The 22,432-nt window shown below is 36.8% G+C and overlaps 1 protein-coding gene across 1 annotated transcript in view; it reads right to left on the reverse strand.

Annotated features, from left to right (window-relative positions):
* Nucleotides 1–22,432, reverse strand: part of LOC150097442 (BBSome complex member BBS2-like) — a 539,668-nt gene that overhangs the window by 172,278 nt on the left and 344,958 nt on the right. The window contains exon 13 of the mRNA XM_090406918.1: nucleotides 5,443–5,552. Within this exon, the coding sequence (XP_090263044.1) occupies nucleotides 5,443–5,552 (110 nt within the window). The remainder of the gene's footprint in view (nucleotides 1–5,442; nucleotides 5,553–22,432) is intronic.

Below are 22,432 nucleotides of genomic sequence, written 5' to 3' on the forward strand. Positions count from 1 at the left end.
TCAAGTGTTTTACTTCTGACCCAGCTCTCAGACCCATAAGTTAAAATTGGTTTGAACACTGTGTTGTATACAGCTAACTTAGTGTCCCGACTAATTTCTCTCTTATTCCATATGAATTTATTCAATTGACTTCCTACCATACCAGCTTTGTTGATTCTGTTGTCTATTTCCATATTTAATTTACCATCTTCAGTAAAAATCGTGCCTAAGTAGCTGCAATGTTTTACTTGTTCCACAGGTTCTCCGTTTACAATGCAGTTGACATTTTCAATGATTCTGTCTATTTTCATTGTCTTTGTCTTTTTATTGCTGACCTTCATATCATATCTATTACAGCAGTTATTCAATTTAGTCAGGGAATCTTGCAGACTTGTAGCAGATTTATTGATAAGTATAACATCATCCTGAGGCTTTACCTTTGCTCATTTTCTTAACGGCATGTTCTATTTCTTCTGGAAGTACATCTGGTATATTGCTTGGTTTTGGAATAAGGTTCTGAAACTTGGCGCTTAGTTGCATAGAGATCATTATAAAAATTCTGCACAATTTCTTTTATACTTTTTCTATTAGTATGTTTTTCTCCATTTTGATCCTGTAATGCAGATGGAATTGACTGTTTAAAATTTAAGTCTTTCTCTATTTTTTCAGGCTGGTTTTTGCCTGCACTGCTTCCCTTAGTTTCTGTATACTGAAAGCTTCTGGAATTCTTTTCCTTAGAAACTTACAGACAATTTTGTATTCTAGAAAATTTTCTTCAGATTTCTTCATTTCTTTTCTCTTTTTCAGTAGTTCTATAGTTTGAGGTGAGAGTCGTTCTCTTTTCTTTTGTCTCACAGAAATTTCTGTTAAGGCTGAAGAAATCCAACAAGATGGACCAATTATTTTCAAAGTGTTGGCTGCCAGATTCATGTGGTACTTCAAAGAAAGAAAGATTCCAGAGGAATGGAGGACCTCAAAAATCCCTATACTTCCATTCAAAAAAGGGAACAAGGAAGACATAAAAACTCTTGTCCAATCTGTCTACTCTCTCACATATATAAAATCATGAACAGAGTAATACTGAACAGAATCCAAAACACTCTCGAAGACAACTCCAGTAGAGAGTAGGCAGGATTCAGAAGAGACTTCTCCACAATAGATCATATCCAGGTCATTTCACAACTAACAGAAAAATGCAGAGAATACCGAATCCCTCCATGTTTCCTCTTTATTGATTTTAAAAAAGCATTTGATACCATAGAACACAATGCAGTCATCAGTGCCTTACTGGAAATAAATGTGGATCCTGCTTACATCCACACGATAAAAGAAATTAACAAAAATCAGACCATACAAATAACACTATTTGACCAACCTATAAATATAGATATAAAGAGAGGGGTCCGTCAAGGCGATATGATCTCCCCAAATCTATTTACCAGCACTTTAGAATATATTCTGGAAAAAATAGACCTAAACAGAGGAATAAGCATAGATGGTGAAAAAACTACAAATCCTTATGTTTGCCGATGAACTGGCATTGATATCCCACAACCCAAAAGAACTAGAAGAAATGGGTGAAAAAATATACACAAACAGCAGTAAGATAGGCTTAGAAATGAATCTAGAAAAAACAAAATGGATCAAAAACATTTACACAAGTGACAGTCACTTGTGTAGATGTATTGATAACATCCCTAGAGCACAAGTTGACCCCTACAATTACTTAGGACAAACAATAAAAATGAATAATTGTTTATCTGAAGAACTAGCAAAAAGAAAGAAAGTTGCATGGTTATCATTCAACAGACTAAAAGAAACACTGATCCAAATCTTGACATCTCTGTGAAGGCAAAACTATTTAATAGTGACATACTTCCATCACTCACATATGGATCAGAAACATGGAACACAACCAGAAAAGAAGAAGAAACTCTCAGAATAACTCAGCACGCAACAGAACACAGGATTTGTAACATCAGCAAAATGGAACATGTTAGGAACACAGAACTAAGAAAGAGATCAGGCATAAAAGATGTGGTAACTGCAGTGAATGAAAGCAAGATGAGATGGGCAGGTCACATAGCCAGACTCAGGGATAACAGATGGACATATAGAATACTCAACTGGCAACCAAGAATAAAGAGAAAAGCAGGAAGACCACCTACAAGATGGGAAGATCCACTAGTGAAATTTATGGGTATAACATGGAAGAGAGAGGTTCGAGATCGTTGGAAGCATCTTTGTGACTTGCACTCATGGCGAAATCCTGAATCAAACACAGGTCCATCAAGGTAATAAAATCGTCCACATAAAGCAAAGAGCTGACATTAACATCTCCAATTATGATATCATGTCTAATACCACTTTCCTTCATAATGTGATCCATATAGATAATGAATAACAGAGGGGATAATGTACATCCCTGTCTCACACCAGATTTAACATTAAACCATCTTCCTGTACTCTCTTCAATTCTAACTGCTGACTTACAACTCAAATGAAGACTAAGTATTGCTTGATATAATGCCCAATTGACACCATATAACTATAGAGTATTGAATAGCTTCTCTCTTGGCACCTTGACATATGCCTTTTCCAGATCTACAAAACTTAAATAGAGATCTTTGTTATATTCCTATAATTTCTCAACTATTTGTCGTAAAGTAAAGATCTGATCCTGACAGCCTCTATTTGGCCTGAATCAAGCTTGTTCTTCACCAAGCTTTTCTTCCACAATTCTTCTCAACCATTTCTCAAATATACTTGCATATATCTTACCAGGAACACTCAGTAGGGAAATACCTCTGTAATTCTCACATTCACTTTTATTTCCCTTTTTATATATGGGTACTATGAGAACTCTACTCCAATCATCGGGAATTCGTTCCTCTGCCCAGGCTTTCTGAACTATGCAATGCAGCCACTGTAAGACTCTTATACCAGCATACTTCAGCATTTCTGGTCGAATATCATCTACTCCTGCTGCCTTTCCACATTTCAAGCCTTCGATGGGTTTTTCCACTGCTTGTTTCATTTAGCAATTTCTCCATACTTCAAGGATATCTTTTTCTCCAATTTCCATGTCACCTTTATCAACTCCTTTTATAGCACTCTTTCCTCCATTTCTAAGCTTCTTCAACAACCTCCAGAATATTTTGCCGCCTTCTTTGATATTTATTTTCTATGTTCTTGCCAAAGTCCTCCCATGACTTTTGTTTAGCTAGTTTAACACAGTGTTTAGCTTTCTTACATTTGTCTCTGTATTCTCTAAGAGCACAAGGTGACTTATTTGTCAAGAACTTTTGATATGCTTTCTTCTTTTCCTGCAATGCCCTTTAACTTCCTGTGTCCACCATGGAGTTCTGATTTCTCTATCCTTGCAGACAACCTCACCCTGTGCCTCTCTGGCTGAATCAATCAAGGTTTTCTATAAGGCTTGCTCACTGAATCGCCAAGGTTTGGTTCCTGTTCTCAAACTCTTTCATTTGTTTTCCAATAATCTTTGTGTCTTTTAATCTACAGTTCACATCTGAGAGCTGCTCAGCTTTTTTTCGCTTAAAAGTTTCTTACATGTTATTCTTTTCAATATGAAATTCAATTTCATCCTGCTCAAAACTAAACAGTGATCACTTTCAATTTCAAATCCTCTGTACACTCTGGTGTCCTGCACAAGGGAGAAAACATCACTATCAACAATAACATAGTGAATGAGACTTATCTTATTCCTTGCCTCTTCTCTCCATGTGAATTTGTGCACATTTTTATGTTGAACATGGTGTTAGTAATAACCAGTCCATGTCCTGAGCAGAAATCCAACAGATATTTGCCATTATTATTAGCTTTGCTCTTTTCTCCAAATTTTCCCAATATATTTTTGTATGTCTGACAATCATTTCCTACTCTGCTATTTAGATCCCCAACAAGGACCAACTTTTCCTTTTTCATTGTGTCAGCTGCTTTCTCTAAATCCTCAAAAAATTTTTCCACTTCCACCTTTGTAGAATCTTCTGTGGGACCATAGGCACAAATAAGTCTCATTGTCCAGTTCCCCATTCTGATATTTGCCCACATCACGCTACTTGAGACTGCCTGCCATTCAAGAAGATTAGCCTTGTATTTAGTGTTGAATACAATGATGGCTACTCCTTCCTTTCCTTGGTTGTCATTGCCTGGATATAACATTTTGTATTTATTGCTCAGAAAGATCTCACCAGTTTTTGTCTTTTTTGTTTCAGTCACCCCTATCATGTCGATGTGGTACTCATCTAATTCCTCAGCTAACTCCATTTCTTTACCATTGAGGCTTCTTATGTTGATAGTACCGATCTTTAACTCTGGTGATGTCGATTCGGGGGTGTTTTTTCAGATTTGTTCCAGTAGTTGACTTTTCGATGTTCATCCTGGTTCCCTGGTGAAAACAACAAAGGCCTTGTTTAACCAGGCGACGCCCTACCTGGTATGAAATTTTGTCATGTTGTACCATCATTTTGTATTTTGGTTTAAGCCAATAAGAATACAATTTGGTCGGCTAAATCCCAAATTGTCAGACCATCTTCGTTCGTTCAGTATCCAGGTAGATACCTAACAGGGTGCACCACGAGATGGTGAGGATTGGACATTAGGTCAGAAGCCCTGGTCGGTTCTCCACATTCCTTTAAAGGCTATGTGGAGGTCTCCTCTCCGTTATACAGTTTTGATTTTTTTTTTGTTTAATTCTTTAATTAATTTTTTTTTAAATTTTATTTGATATCCCAAATACAAAGAAAAGGCATCTGTTTCATCACAATCTACTGTTGTGAATCAACATTTTCATACATGGTTCAAATTAAGGCACTTGAGTTCACATATGATGAATACTCACCTGCAAGACTAACTGAAGTTAAAGACGATAATGCTGAAACCAAATATCCACTTCTTATCCAGCAATAAGCAATCTCAAACAAGTCATTAAGTTATGTACCACTTAGTTAAATAAGTTAATGTAAAGCTTGTATTCCTAGAATATAATAAAATAAAGAGTTTTATTAACTGTTGAAATGTTTAGTTTGTAGAACTCCATTCTTCTTCTTCTTTTCAGCCATTTTCAGTCCACTGCTGGACAAAAGTCTCCTCCAGCTCTTTTCATCTTTCTCTGTTCTTGGCTATATGTTCTTGGTTTTGTTGAAAAAAAATTGGTCAACCATAGCCAAGAACTCCATTACTAAATTATTAATTTTTTTTTGTTATTGTAAATAAATAAAACATACTTGACAAGTTTAACAGATTTTTCATGTTGTAATATTATATTCATGTATGCATATGACCTCTTCATGTTAGCAAAATCTATTATTATGTAAGAAGAATGTGGCCTTATGAGAAATCCATGAAGTGATATATGACTTCCAATGCCTAAAGGTTCCCCATCCCTGATCTAGAATAATGTAAACAAAGCATTCTGACTAAATAATAGTGATAACTTACATAACATGACTTTCTCCATCAAAGATCCCTTCAGCAAATATAAGAACAGCTCTGATTATAGTATTATTGGAAGTCTGAAGAGTTATTTCAACATGAGGCTGAAACGAGACCTATTTTATTATAACAATGAAAGAAACAAAGGTATCGTATAAGTACTTTTTAAATATACAACATTATATTCTTTTTAATGCTATTGAGATGTAACATCTAACTGTTCAAAGAACTAAAAAGATATGAGAAAGCCACATTTGTTTTATCATTATTATTTTGGTAATCTCCAATGAGTCAACAGACTTATTGTGGAAGGCCCAATCAATCAGCAATATATCTATCATAATGAGCTTTGAAGTTATTTACACTACCTGCATTCACAATGCTGTCTCACTAATAACTCTTCATGCAAAAAATCTACTCATCACACCCTTCTTTTCTTCACCATATCTTTGAACAACTTCCAGGGAAGACCTCTTGTTCTTCTCATCTTAATATTCATTCTTTTTATAATTCCTTCTGTATTAATCTGATAGAATCCCATAACTAACTTAAAGGTCTCTAGCATATCATATCTCCTCTTTTCCTTTTATCCACCAACTTCTGTAATCCACATTCCCTCAAACATTCTTCATAATCAACACTCCAGGATCCTGATATCACTTTGGTCATTTGTCTTTGGACCCTCTCTAGTGTTTCCACACCACAATGAAAACTAGGTGAACAAATCTGAGCACAAAATTCCATGTGAGGTCATACCAATACCTTATATAGAGGCACCACCTCCTTATTCCTACATATCATGTACTTTTTATCATAGCAGCAATACGATGTGCAGTCTTTGCAACATATGTGATGTGCCATCATCAGAACTTCTGTCCAGTGTTTACCATCACTCCAGAATCATGAATCATCCACTTCATGAAGTATAACTCCACCAATACAGTACATAGGCTTATATCTCTGCATCCCAAATTCTAACACTTTACATTTATTAATATTATGACTGCAATCCCACTCATCTGTCCAAGCTAAAAGTCTATTCAAATATTGCTGTAGACAATTACCATTAGCACTATAATTCTGCCGAACTTTGAATCATCATCAGCAAACATTAGAAGATATCCAGTCAATCCACATGAATTATTAACAAATAAGTTAAACAGCAGGGGCCCAAGATCAGAACCCTGAGGCATGCTAATGGTCACCTTCCTTTTCCTGAGACAATGCTTTATCATACACAACTTGCTGGTATTATCTTTCAGAAAACCAATCTTCAATCCATCTAACCAATTTTCTATCTAATCCCATCTTCTGCAGCTTATACACCAATCTGTCATGTGGTAATCTATCAAATGCTTCTGCACAGTCAAAAAAAAAAAAATAAAATAAAATAACTGTATATTATACACAACACATTCATCACCTTATTATCAAATGTAAGCAGACTGCTAAAACAAGACCTGTCTTTCACAAATCCATGCTGATCATCACAGAGAATTTTATGTCCATCAACCCTATCCTGTTTTCTATTTCTAACCAATTTTTCTATCACTTTGATCACAACTGTAAATAAAGAGACTGATCTATAATTGGAAACTTCGGTTCTCAAAGCAAGCTTATGGAGAGGTATTATTTTGCCTTCTTTCCATTCCTTAGGAACCTTTCCCACTGCAAGACTTTCATTAAATAACCAAATCAAAGGTATGGCTAATTTTTTTTTCACATTCTTTAAAAATACATGCTGATATGTCATCCCTTCCCACAGCCTTACTAATATCTAACCCTAGCAACACTTGATACACCTCTGATTCTTTCACCTTTAATTCTTCTAATCCTTGCTACCCTTCTACATGTTGCATCGCATCATTCACACCATTATGATATACACTGATGAGGTGTTCATTAAATAATTCCACTATATCATTTTCAATGGTTACTCTACTACCATATAACTATCCACCAGTGTCAACTAGCCATAATATTTTCTATCTTGCTTGACACATAGCAGGAAAATTCAATTCCCTTGGACTAGCTTTAAACTAATTGGCACCAATCTCCTCTCATATTGTACTTTTTCTTTATTATTATTATTATTATTAACATCTTACCTCCACAGAGTCAGAGACTCATCGCAGGAGGCATTAACTATTGCACACAATGTTCATCCAGCCATGCCTTTAACTGATTCAATGTATCTACATTCACAACACACTCAAGCAATGCATTTCACTCACCAACTACTCTCCATGCAAAGAACTTACTCCTCCCTCCTCTACTCACACCCTCCTTATACAATTTCCAGAGATAGCATCTTGTTCGCATTCTATGAAACATCCCTTTGTCAACCAGATAACAACCCCCTGACTAACTTATATCTCTCAATCATATCCCCAGCTCCTCCTCCTATTCATGAGGTTTTGCAATTTACATTCTCTTGATCTGTCCTTGTACACCACATTTCAAAGAACACTGACCATCTTTGTGAATCTTCTTTGGAACCTTTCTAACGTATCCTTATCACAATGAAATCCTGGCGACCAAATCTGTGCATAATAATCCATATGAGGCTTTATACAACGCCATCATAACCTCTCTATTTCTGCATGCCAGGGTCGACGACATCATTGCCATTATCTGATGTGATGTCTTCACAATTTGTGCAACGTGGTCCCTGAATTTCAGGTGCTGGTCCACCAACACTCCCAGATTTCTCATCTCCTCTACCACCTTTAAAGTTTCCTCCACCAAGTGCAAACTTTGCATCCCATCACTGCTTATCAAATTTCTAAACCTTACACTTTGCAACATTGAACTGGTAGTTCTAGTTCCACTTACCTGCCCAAATCATGCAATCTATTCAAGTCCTCCTGTAAGGTCATATCATCTGCTTGACCATGCATTGCTCTTCCCAATTTTGAAACATCTACAAATCACCAGTTAAACCCATCCTAATATCATTAATATAGAAATCAAACAGCAATGGTCCCAAAATTGACCCCTGATGTACACCACTAGTGACCTTCCTCTTTTGGGATACTACATTGCCATATACAACTTTCTGACAGCCAGTCACTGATCCAAATCAGAAATCTGTTATCCAATCCCATCTGTTTCAATTTATTTAACATCTTGTCATGTAGCAGTCTATTAGAAGCTTTTAATAATGATAACTAATATTTAAGGAAATGACAGCGTATACTAGAAATATAAATTAAATAAACTTTAATATATACTTTCCGATATTTCGGCAAACGTCACATTGCCATCTTCTTGGGAACTTAATACAAAGACACGTGCACACAAGTACTACATAACAGCAAATGAGAACTGAAGCTAGGAAGCTAACATTTTCCTAAAGTCCTGATGGTGCCCCCTGGTGGGCTATATTGGTGGTTCTTGGCCTTTGGGCTGAAGTTCTTCTGATAAATGTTTCCCAAATTTGGGGCAGTCTCATGCATCCAAATTTGTTGAGGTTTGGCATCTTCCTAAGGGCTGAGGCTGATTCCATAAATAGTTTTTCAACTTGAACTTGCTGCGGTGTATGACTGTGGCTTTCTTCCATCTTATTCTGTGGCGAGTATCCAGAGCGTGGTCTGCAAGCCCAGAGTGGCTATACTGGTGAAATCGGATGTAATCCTTGTGTTCTGAGATTCTGATATTTGCTGTCCTGCCTGTTTGGCCAAAGTAAGACAATTTACAGCTGCAAGGGACCTGGTATACACCAGGTAGTTCTAGGGGAAGTGGTTGGTCTTTAGTGGAGCGGATAAGGGATGCCAATTTTCTATGTAGTCTGTAACAAGTGGCTAAGTCATGTTTTCTTAAGATTTTGTTGATTTTTTCCGAAGTGCCTCGGATGTAGGGAATGGTGATGGATTTAGAGTAATCTTTTTTGTGAAGAGGGTGGGGTGGGTTGTGGATAACTGGGTTAAGTATTTTCTGGATTTTTTTTTTGGGGGGGGGGGGGTAGCCATTGGCTGAGAAAGTGTCACGGATGTGATTTAGTTCAGTGGTTAGGGCTTGATCAGTTGAACATATTATTTTTGCCCTGCTGAATAGTGTCTTAATAACTCCATATTGTTGTGAGGGGGGTGATGGGATTGTTAGTGAATGTATCTGCCTGTATGGGTGGGTTTTCTATAAACTGAGAAAACCAAGGTTCCATCAGGTTGGCGGGTGACTAGTGTGTCTAGGAAGGGGAGGTTATTGTTTTCCTCTTTTTCCAGGGTGAACTTGATTCTAGGGTGCTGGTTGTTTAAGTGTGTTAGGAAGGAGAGGAGTGAATCTGGGCCATGTGGCCAAATAGCAAACACATCATCAACGTAGTGAAGCCATATGGTTTTTGTGGGGCTGAGTTTAAGGCTTTCTCTTCAAAAGTCTCCATAAAGAAGTTGGCAAAGGGTGGGGAAAGTGGTGAACCTGTGGCTGTCCCCTCTATCTGTTTGTAGAATTTTTCCTGCCAAACGAAATAGCCTGAGTTCATTGTAAACTGAAATAGGGCTGAGATATCGGGAGGAAATTTAACTTAGATTAGCTCTAGGGTTTCTTTGAGGAGTACATTCGTGAATAGGGAGGAGACATCAAAACTGACCATTATGTCATTATGTTGCAGTGTAAGGTTTTCTATACTGGCTTTGAAGTGGGCTGAGTTTTTTATGTGTGATGGTGTGTTGCCAGTATAGTGTGAGAGCGCTTTGGCTAAATGCTTGGCTAGTTTGTAAGTGGGAGAATCAATGCCATCCACTATGGGATGTAATGGCACATTTTCTTTATGTATTTTTTGGAGCTCATATATGCAGGGGGGGGTCTAGAGTTATAGGGTTTTAGTCTGTTGGTAACCTCCACAGGCCAAGAAGTAACCTTCTTAAGGAGCCTATGGAGTTTTCTAATTTGTGAGTTGGTGGGATTGTAATTAATGGGGAGGTAAGTGGATCGATCTAATAACAAAGCCTTGAGCTTACCTGTGTAGTCATTAAGGTTGAGTACCACAGTGGCATTCCCCTTATCCGCTTTGGTGATCACTATTTCTTTGTTTCTCTTCAATTCTTGTAGTGACTTGTATTCACTAATAGATATGTTGGATTTTGGAGGTTTTGCTTTTTTGAGAACACAGGCTACATCCAATCGAATATCGTTGGTGATGTGGTACCACTCTCCTAATCTTCCACCTTCATCTCTTCTGATTTTTTGCTTGCATCATACACTGCCCTTCCATTTAGCAACACTTTCTCCAGTGCACTCACTTCAAAGCCATTCAAATGTAAACCATCATGCCTGTATGATTCCATTCTTCCCTCAAACACATGCCATACATCCACAAATTGAACTCCCTTCTCCTAACTAGTATACCATTAATGATTCTGGCTTTCCATCTCAACTCAACACTGTCAAACCTTGGCAACACACTGAAAACCATTCCCACTACACTGTTATCTTTCACAGTGTAGTGGGAAATAACCTGCTGGTATTCATTCTTACATGTTCCTTGTGTCCACTTAGATCACTTGTCCAGACAACCACCACTAATTTTCTTGCTCATTTCTTCCTCATGTCGAACACCTGAATTATCTTACTCATTCTCCTTCTTGGACAGCAGACCTTATGGACTCTCAGTAACTAATCCTCTAACTATGGAATCTCCATACAGTACTATCCTCGAATCACTGGTCACCTCTTTTACCTTTTTTTTCCCGTTCTTTCTCTTCTTTTGCACACTTTCATTAGTTTCGTTCCACTAAACATCTAATATCATTCTATTTTTCATTTTCAATAACTGTTTCATCAAATCTTGCATTCTGACAATTTCAGTCTGTGTTACTCCCGTAGTCTCACTACCTCTCATTCTGCTGCACTTTGTTTCCTTATTCATACTTCCATTCACTCCCTTATCACTAACTTTTGGTTCTACGTTCTTGTGTTCTTTTGCTCCTCCAGTTTCACTAGTTTTTGTTTCATTTCCGTTTCTTTCATTTACACCATCTTTTATTTTTTCAGTCTGTTTTGCGTTCATGAACTCATGGTATAATAATCCACACTCTCTCTCGTCTTCTGTTCATTCTCTCCACAAACATATTTCTTACATTCCACCATTCATATACATTACACTCACGATATCAAATCATTTTTGAAAAGTTTATGTCATTAATGCTGCTTGATTTTTGTAGCGCTCACCTAGTCGCATCAGTTGACTCCTGCATGGTTGACCTCATGAGTATTTCCATTGTGTTCTGTTTAAATAAGTCAATTTTAATTAATAAATCATGCAGACACACTACATTACAAAAATAAACAGCACAACACCAAAATTCAAACAACACTGCCAATTATTAATTAAAATAGCAGTTATCTTTTCTGGAGCTCGTTTTCAACACTACACACCTTACAGCCCTCTGGTTGCTTTTCTGACCTGCAGTTTATATTCATCACATATCTGTTCACTGCAAACTGTCTTGTAACTTCTTCCATAACAGTACTTGCTTGATTTCACTGTTCGTCCATCTCACTCCTACTCTATTTATTTGCTTAACTCTTGGTATGTAGTTATGCATTGCTTGTGTTAGATACTGCCTTATCAAATCCCATGCACTGTCAATTTATCAACCCAGTGTAATTGATGCTAAATGAATATGGAGCTTCTCATAATCACCCACCTTATAGTTCTACATTAAGACCTTCTTGATAGCTTTTTCCTGTTTGGCTACCTTCCAAACCAATACCTCATAGTCACTTTTACCAACAGATGGCAGTGTTGATACCTCATTCACAACCACATCCTATGAGGATATCACCAAATCTAAACACTGATAAACCTCATGTTTCTTCCATCACATGCTGCTTTAGATAGTTATCCTGCAGAAACACAACAAATTCCTCTCCCCATTACCATATACTATCTCTTTTTTCCAATCACATTTCAATAAACATCTCCCATTAGAATCACCTTACTTTCACTTGTCCAATTAATTTGTCTAAAAATTTCACAATCAGTACTCTCCATATTTCCTGGTCTATAACAGCAAACTATTATATATACAATTCTATTGATCTCAACTTCACACCAAAACAGCTTCAAAATATTTACACATATTACTATTTTCCACTTCCACTTTGAAGGATGCAATTTCTCTGCTATCACTAACAATACTTCCCCCCTCCTCTCTTCACCTTCCTATCTTTTCAGAAAATTCTCCATCTGACCATTTCAAGTCATGACAGTATATCACTCTCAGTCAACCCAAGTTTCACTTATGCCAGTTATCTTTGGGTATACTGATTCGATCAATGCGACAAACTCAGTCCCTTTATTTCTAATACTCCATACATTAGTATACAAGCATAGCAATTCACCACTCTTTGAGGCCAACCCATCAATACAATCAATCTGTACTCTCTCTCTCTCTCTACTATAATACACTTTTCTTGTCATTTTTATCCTGGTTTCCCTGATCCTGACTCTGATTTTTATTCATATTCTTACCATCCCCACCATTTTGAACTGCATCACTCTACCCCTGCTATAATCACTTCCTCACCTTTTCCTGTATCCATCCTCTTCCTATTCTTCCACAACCTGCTTCAGAACATCTCTCTAAATCTTAGCAGTACTAATTTTGTATGACCCCTATGTCCTTTTCATAAACAACAATTGCTCCAAATGACCAGCACCAAACCTATTCAAATGCATTCTATCAGCTTTTAATCACTCTAATTTCCCTTCAAATTCATTCCTGATACATTCACAAGTTGAACATTCTCTGCCTGACACAATTCAGCATCATTGCCCTCCTTCTCAGTTCACTTCTGTCATATCTGGGCAACAAACTAACCACTTTCCCAATGACACTATCATTGGGAAAGTGGTTAGTTTCACCTTCACCTTCTGTAACAACATCTTCAAATCCTTTTCCATATTCTTTGTTTTGCCATCCAGTCATTTGTGCCCACCACTACCACTAATTCTGAGGTCTGTTCCTTCCTTCCATGCAAAGCATCTGATATTTGTTTTATTGTACCACCTGTAAAACATGTCTTGTGCACCTTATTTTTTACCACACCTTTACTGATTGAATCACCATATAAAACAACCCTATAATCTTTGGATACTTGCTTTTTATTAATTTCCTTGTTATTTTCATCAGTTATTCTCTTCTTTAAATGCTCAATTTCCCCCTCCATACATTTAACTTGACTCTTCATTTTCATTAACTCTTGCCTAAGCTCTTACACATTACTTCTATTATTACTGTAGCAAGCACTACAATCCATTTTCTGATTATTCATGGTAACACCGTTCTCATTTTTGGAATGTCCTAACCTTTCATTGCACTTCTTACATGCTATAATATGTTCCTTTCTTTCATTTAATCTAATACTTCATAAATATTTAACATTTTCTGGCACATACATAAACCAATTGTTGCATCATATTCACCACCAAAAATCCAGGGAAAAACTTGAGTTAAGACTTTCCGTATTGCTGGTGTATGCTTCTTTACTGCAACTGCCATTCTTGTAACATTAAGGTCTTTAAAGTCGTTTTTTTAAAGTCTTTCTTTTTTATTATCATCATGAGAAGTTCTACAGTCACACACAACTCATCAAACTATGCCAGGAATTCATCCGCTGTTTCTGCACTCTCCAGCAAAACATTTCACTTGCCAACCACTCACCACAAAAACACCTACCTCTCACTTCATGATTACACCACTTCATACAGCTTCCAGGAATAGCCCCATGTTCTATCTCTGTCTCCTCCCATTCTATAAAAAATCTCTTCCAAATCAGTCTGATAACAAACTCTTACCAACTTATATGCCTCCTATTCACAAGGCTTTGCAAACTGCATTTCCTGTTTTTCTTCATATCCAACATTACTCAATTGTCTCTGGACCCTTTTGACATACACATCCACTTGAAATCAGGTAAGTGAATCTGTGCACAGTAATCCATATGCAATCCGATTAATGCCTCTTACAAGGGAATTATAATGTCTTACTTATGTATGTCAACATCCTCTGCATTCCTGTCATAATCTGATGTGATATCCTCACAACCTCGAAATTTAGGTTCTTATCCACCACCATCATCCCAATATTTATTTTTTATTTCCCCAACTACACACTGTGCATCCCATCTTTGCTTTCCAAATTATCTGTTAAAAGCTATGTAAAATATCATTAACAACTAAGATGAATATTAACAGTCCAAGAAAAGAATGATGTTGGCATGCTACTGGTTATCTTCCATTTCTAGGACATTGTATCCCCCCCCTCTCCTCAACTTTCCTCTGCATATCAAACTTACTGGTATCTTTCATACAACTATTATTTTATTAATCTATCATCCATTGCCATCTACTTCAACTTGCAGACCAACTGCTATAGTGTATGAAATAATCTTATGAAGTTCAAAAATAACACTGCATATGAATTTTTCTTATCCAACATGTTGGTCACTTTTTCATAAAATGCAAGTAGATTCAAAAGCAAGAACTTCCTCTTTACTGACCTTCATCAACGAACTACAAACCACTTTATTTAGTAGAGCTGTTTCTTTGATCATTTAAATTCTTGTTTTAGAGATTCTTCAAAGGAACAAATCTTGTGTGCTCTGGATAATAGAGATTTTATGATGCTATATTATTGAGATGGATGGTGTTATGGATATAACGACCTGAAAAAGTTGGTTTCTGGTAGACTGAAGTGGATATGGAACCATGTTGTTTACATCTAATGTACCAAGGATTGGAAATTATCAAAGAACCAGCTCTACTAAATGGATATAATCCAAAAATTACCGAAAAAATAATTAGTCACTCTCCTGCAACTCAACCCTGACAAGAAGTCCACAGGACTTCTATACCATATATTAAAGGCATCTCTGAATGTTTGGCAAAAATTATAAAAAAATACAAACTCGTTGTTACCTATAAACCCATCAAAAAAATTCATAACTTGTTACCTTCCCCAAAAGACAAACTTACACCAATGATGCTACTTGGCATATATGAAGTGCCATTTTTTGTAACTTATCTTACTATAGACAAACAAGAAGATCTATAAATAAACATATCTGTGAACATCAAGACCATATCCATTTCATCAAACCTCACAAATCTGACCATGCACAATATGGAACTGAAAATGTTAATCACAGGATCCAATGCTAAAACAATCAACCATTACATAGATCCATATATAAACATGAATGTTTAATTAAAGAAAGTGCTGAAGCCTTGCATCATAGACCTAATCTTAATTGGAATGATTGTCTCACTATTCCATATGCCTGGGAAATTGTTATCCTCAAGCATATAAAATAAATTTACCTGTTATATATTTATTTTATTTAATTTTTTTTTTTACAGCCCAATTAGGTTTAATCCATAGATATGTGAATGTATATGTAGAGGGATTCCAATTTAGGCATGCACGCTAATGTTTTTTTGAATTTAGTTCCTACTGTTGTTTGATAATTATACTGACGATGTCTTATGATATGTACGAGAAAAAATATTTACATATTAAAAAATTATCTACTATGGCATACATGTAATTTTATCACACATATGTAAGAAAGTTTTAAAAAGAATTAAAGTTGAGTAGCTTTTACAAGTAAATTGCAGACTCAACTATACAAATATTATTGAAGAAAAAATTAAACAAATTAAAAACAAGAACGAAATCTTGGAGTTTCACTGGCAAACTCTGAAGACGACATTGATTTATTGAGCTAGGGAAGTATCTGGTGAAGTTGTCTCCAAGTCAGGGCCAGTTTTATCATTAGGCGAACCTAGGCAATCGCCTAGGGGCGCCAGATTTTGCTACATAGTTCGGGGGAAAATTACAACCGAAAAAAAATTAGTAAAACCTTGATTAATAATAAAAATATTGAAATAAGTCAACTTTGACAATAAGTCAAAGTCACTAACTCAATTGAATAACAATAACAGCCGTAACAAATCTGGAAAGAAATTCAGCAATAAAAAGATCAAAACTATAAAAAATAAGCAAGAGCATAGAAAACATATTATTACCCCAAGACCTCATGGAGTCAAAGACTCATCTGGGAGGTCCTTTTATCACACACACACAGCTCATCATACCGTTCTTAAACGCATTCAAACTTGTTGCAGACACCACACTCTCAGACAAGGCATTCCAATCATTTACAACTCTTCACGAAAAACACCTGCCTCTCACTCCCCTACTCACACCCTCTTTATACAGTTTCCAGGGATGACTGCTGGTTCTTCCCTGATCTCCCACTATTCTCTGTAGAACTTCTCCACCATTGATCCTATAACAACCCCTTACCAACTTGTAGGTCTCTATCATATCTCCCCTCTTCCTTCTCTCCACTAGACTCTGTAAATTACATCTTTTCAATCTTTCCTCATACTCGACATTCCAGAGGTCAGAAACTACCTTAGCCTTTGGACCCTTTCCAACATCTCCTCATCCTTCTGAAAACCAGGTGACCAAATCTGGGCACAATAGTCCATGTGTGGCCTAATCAAACCTTATACAATGGAACAAGAATCTCCCTACTTCTACAAGTCAGTGTTCTCTGCATCATTCCCAGAAGCCTTTGTGTTGTCTTTACAATTTTGGTTATGTGTCCCCTAAATTTCAGATCCTTATCCGCTATCACCCCCCAGATCTCTTATTTCCTCCACCTCGAACAATATATCCTCACCAAGCATAAATTCCGCATCTCATTTTTGTTTTCCAAATTTTAAAACCTTACATTTTGCAACATTGAACTCGCATCCTCATTTTGGTGCCCAATCACTCAATTTATTCAAGTCTTCTTGTAAGGCCACAACATCTTCACTACTCTTCATGATTCATCCCAACTTTGCATCATCTGCAAACAACTGAATATCTCCATCCAAATCTTCACCAATATCATTAATATACAAGTTAAATAGAAATGGCCCTAAAACAGACCCCTGAGGCACTCCACTAGTGACGTTCCTTCTCCTGGATATCGTTCCCCCATACACAACTTGTTGATACCTATCAGATAGCCAGTCTTCAAGCCAATGCACTAATGTAATATCCAACCCCATCTGCTTTAGTTTGACTGTCAACTTTTCATGAGGTACTCTATCAAAAGCCTATGCGAAATCCAAGTATATTACTGTGTAACCTTCTCCTCTGTCCAAGGAAGAAGTCACTTTATTGTAATAAGTAAGTAGATTACTAAAACATGACCTCCCTTTAGCAAATCTATGCTGTCCATCAAAGATAATACCATTGTAGTCAACCCAACTCTGGATCCTAGTTCTCACAAGCTTCTCCAACAACTTAACCACAACACCTAACACACAGATATGCCTATAGTTTGTTGCTTGAGTTTGATCACCTCCTTTATGAAGTGGCACAATCTTGCCCTCATTAGGAACTTGACCAAGTGCAAGACTCGTATTAAAAAAATATGTCAAGGCAGGTGTCAACTCCTCGGCACATTCCTTCAGAATACGCGGCGATATATTATGAAGTCCCACAGACTTATTAATATCTAGTTTACTCAACTCCTCATACACCTCTTGCTCACTTACAGTCAGTCTCTCATCCCCATCATCAACTGCTCTCAATCTCAACAAGATTGATTGGAGAAAATGGTATTAAGTATCTCCACCACACATTCTGTAATAGCTGTCTTTAGGCCATTTTCTCCAAACAATGTCATCCTTCCATAATCATTCTTTCTTTTGCTGGCTACATATTGAAAGAACTCCTTAGGATTCTTTTTGGCTTCATTAGCTAACTACTGTTCATACCTTTCTTTAGCTACCCTCACCAACCAAGTCACCTTCCTTGCCAAGTCTTTGTAGACCTCATGGAATTTGTTATTTCCACTTCTCTTATGCTGCCTCCACAATGCCCCTTTTCTCTGTATCGCATGCTTAATCTCTTTATTCATCCATCTCGCACCTACCTTATTTAACCCTTGGAATACATTTAGACATTGCATCTACTAGATAGTTTTTGAAAATCCCCCAAGCTACATTGATCTCTTTTCCAGCTAACTCCTCATTCCATGCTACACCTGCAAGCTGTCTCCTGAGCTCTTCATAATCAGCTGAACTTTAGCAGCATTCTGAATGGAGATCCTATAGAGCAAGTAAAATATTTCAGCTATTTAGGCAGTTTTTAGTGAAGATGGCAAGTGAAATTGGGAAATAGACAACAGGATAAGCAAAACTGATATGATGAGTAGCCAGCTGAATAAATTTACATGGAATAAGAGAGAAATTAGCAAAACAACAAACTAGCATTAGACAAGACTGTTCAAACCAGTTATAAGTTATGGATCTGAGAATTAAAACTAAAGCACTTGATCAAAGACTAGAGACCACAGATATGAGGGTGCTGAGAAAAATTAGGAGAGTGAAATGATGAAATCAATAGCAGAATCGCATTAAAAATGAAGATATTAGAAAGGAACTTCACATTATTAGCATTCCAGAATATGGAAGCGGAGCTAATCTAAGGTGATATTTTCACTTAAATAGAATGAGTGAAGAAAGGAAAACAGGTGTGTGATGCCAAGATGGGAAAGAGACCCAGAGTCTAGGTGGATTGATTCGGTCAGAAATGCCTTAGAGGCACGAAATGTTAGATATGACAATATTGGAATGCTCACAAGTCACAGATTGATTTGGAAGAAAATTGTTGATAGGAGATGTAGTGCTGTCATAGTAACCTGAACCTTGGGGGTACATATCAGGAAACTGATGATGATAATTATTATAACACTAGACTTCTATGGAGTCATTACTGGAATGAATTTCTTTTGTCATATAAAAGGATTGTTGAACTAATTCACCATTTCTACACTCACTACACTGTCAGGATTTTACATTCTACTCAATAACCACCCTCCACACAAAGAACCTGCATCTTCCCACCAAGATGCTCACACCCTCTGTGAATGGCCTCTTATTCTACCTTTGTCTCCCTCCATGCTAAGAAAAATCACTTTCACATTAATCTAGTAATGATCCCCTTCTTATCAGCATATATGTCTCAATTTGCTAACCAGTCAGCTGCTGGTTTGAATCACTCTATGGGCACATATTTTTATAATTGCTTTTAGATGGCAGATGAATTTCATTCCCTAGTGTGTAACCGTCATTCTATTTGTAGAAGACCTGAAGTGAATTGAAAATAGTTCCATGTTAGTCTCTAAAGCATGGTTTTATAATCAGATAAAAAATAAATAAAATATGAAAAAATTATAAAAATTAATAAAAATATTTTAAAAATCCTTAGCCTACTCACAGCACTAATGCACTAAAGATTTAGAACCATAGTACCAGCATACTATAGGTATACAACTTTGGCAGTGATACTATAAAAAAAAATCACCTCCCCCTTTTCTTATTCATGATGCTCTGAAAATTGCATGTTCTCATATCCCAGATTCTACAGACCAAAAAAACCTTAGTAAATCAGATATGGACCATTTTCAATATATCCCCACCCCATGAAAACCAAGGTGACCAAATTTGCACAAAATAATGAGCCTGATCAATGCCTTATACAATGGAATCATAACCACTTATCAATGCATGTCAAGGTCTTCCACATCATTCCATAATCTGATTTAACATCTTCACAATTTTTGAAGTGTGATCACATAACTTCAGGTCTCTGTTCACAACCATTCACAGATCTCTCATCTTCTCCACCACTTTCAAAGTTTCTCCATCAACTGTATATTATTCATCCTATCCTTGCCTTCCAAATTTCAAAACCTTACATTTTGCAAGGTTCTGCACATCAACTTTTCAGGATGTGCTAACAGTTACATCTTTCCAGTTAAACTTGTTCAAATATCATGAACTTAAAAGCTAAACAATAATGGAATTTTCTTTCTTACTTTTTTTCTCCTTTTTTTCAATGCCCTGCAAATGTTATATATATATATGCTCCAGTACCAATTATGAGCTTCTCAGGTGACAATATTCTCATCAAGATTTTATTCCAGTCAGAAATACCTAGCTAATCAGAGCACATAGCTCTGATTAGCAACAGAGGTATGGGTAAGTATGATCATCAACATATTCATACAAGCTGACACACCAAAGCACTTTGGCTTGCAATGGTATAAGTAAGATACATGCAAATGATGTATTAGACTGATACATCATTTGCATTCCTAGTTGGCAGAGTGGTCAACTTACCAACTTTCCAACCGACAGGCTGTACATTCACATCTCATCATCAGCATGAATGCTAATCATTGTCTTTAGGTGGAAGACGAATTTCATTGCCTAGTGTGAGACCACTGCCCCGTTTACTGAAGGCATGAAGCGACTTGAAAAAGTTTCACATTTAGACTTTAGAGTGGAAATTCAGGATTAGTATATTTTTTGAACCATAAGACGTACTTTTTTACATAGAGAAATCAACTTAGAATTCCCACATTTTCAATGTGAGCCAAACACGTGTCTTGCTGTATATGTGGGAATCCCCAATTTACATACAAAAACTTGACCGGTATCAATAGAAGTTAGTGGGCAAGTGTATGCAGTTTTGAATGGATGAGATGATTATTAAGTGTTTTAAAAAATGTGGCATAATTAATGCGATGGATGGTGAAGATGACCTAGTTTTTGAAGAGAGTGATAACAATAGTTCAGACAATAATATGAAAAGTGACAGTAACAAGACGAGTAATAGTGCTGAGACAAGTGAAGACAAACTGAATGCAGATGATACAAGTTATGGTAATAATAAATGAAATAAAAAAATATAAAAAAATCAGCTAATGCCTTTTTGTTCAGGTACAGGGAGCAGGCGAGGCTGTTTTAGCCCTATCTAACTTTTGGAGACTGAGTGGGCAGTTCAATCTCCACTGGTAGCCAACCAGAGATAGCTAGCCCAAGGCTAACATTAATTAATCGGCATGCAGTGAAGAAGGCGGCTAGCAAGTGCCACCATCTCGTGGTCCCTAACACGATATTTTTTTAATGTCTGAAAATAGTGTGGGTTAGATGGCTGATTTTCCTGAGTTTACGGGACGAAAAACCTGCTTGCCCATGCCAGAGATCGACTAACTCAGGAACCAGTCGAGAAAAGGCCTAGAAAATGTTCCTCTAGTCGGCAATTGATTTGAACCCAAGTCTTCCCTCCTTTCTTCTATTCCTCTTGTCCAAACACAGCACTAATGTGCTATAGGTCATGTGGCCTTTCATGTGTGGATCGAGTGTGGTGTGAGCATGGTTCTAACTCTATTAGCTAAGGTTTCGATAACACCATACTGTGAGAGGGGCTGTGATGTGACAGGTGATGCATGTACCTTCCGGTATGGGTTGGTTTTCTGTATACAGAAAAAGTTAAGGATCTGTTGGGTAGTCAGGTGACCAGTGTCAAGGAAAGAAAGAGAACTATTGTTTTCCTTTTGAATGGCAAAACAGATCCTCAGGTGTTGGCTGTTGAGGTATGTGTGTGCTACAACATTTCCAACATATCTCTGTCATATGACCAATACATCATCCACATATTATGGGTTTCGGAGGGAGTGAGTTTAGCGGTGTGTATTCAAAATGTTCCATGAAAAGATTGGTATTAAGGGAGGGAGAGTAGGGGAGTTAATAGCTCTGAACAGCTATTAACTTTATACAAATCACAAATCTATGCAATTATCGAATACTGCTCTCACATTTGAGGTCATGCCCTTAAGATCTCCCTAAAAATACTTGACTCAATACAAAACAGGACAATTAGGTTGATTAATGATCCATCTCTTAGCAATTCACTCCACCAACTTTCAGCTTTCTGCATATAAATACTTCCATGGCAATTGTTCATATGAACTAGCAACCATAATGCTGTCGCTTTATACTAAATCAACTGAAATGCATGCAGCTGCCACTCAACACATCCCTTCAAGGTTCAAACTCCAAACTCACAGAACAAGTTTCACTTCCACCGCTTTCATATCATTCTGCAAGTCTCTTATGTGTTTTCCAAAGAATACAATG

This window comes from Typopeltis vanoorti, chromosome 17 (genome assembly GCF_054136105.1).
Source record: "Typopeltis vanoorti isolate ZY-2024b chromosome 17, IOZ_Tvanoo_1.0, whole genome shotgun sequence".
Lineage (NCBI taxonomy): Eukaryota > Metazoa > Arthropoda > Arachnida > Uropygi > Thelyphonidae > Typopeltis > Typopeltis vanoorti.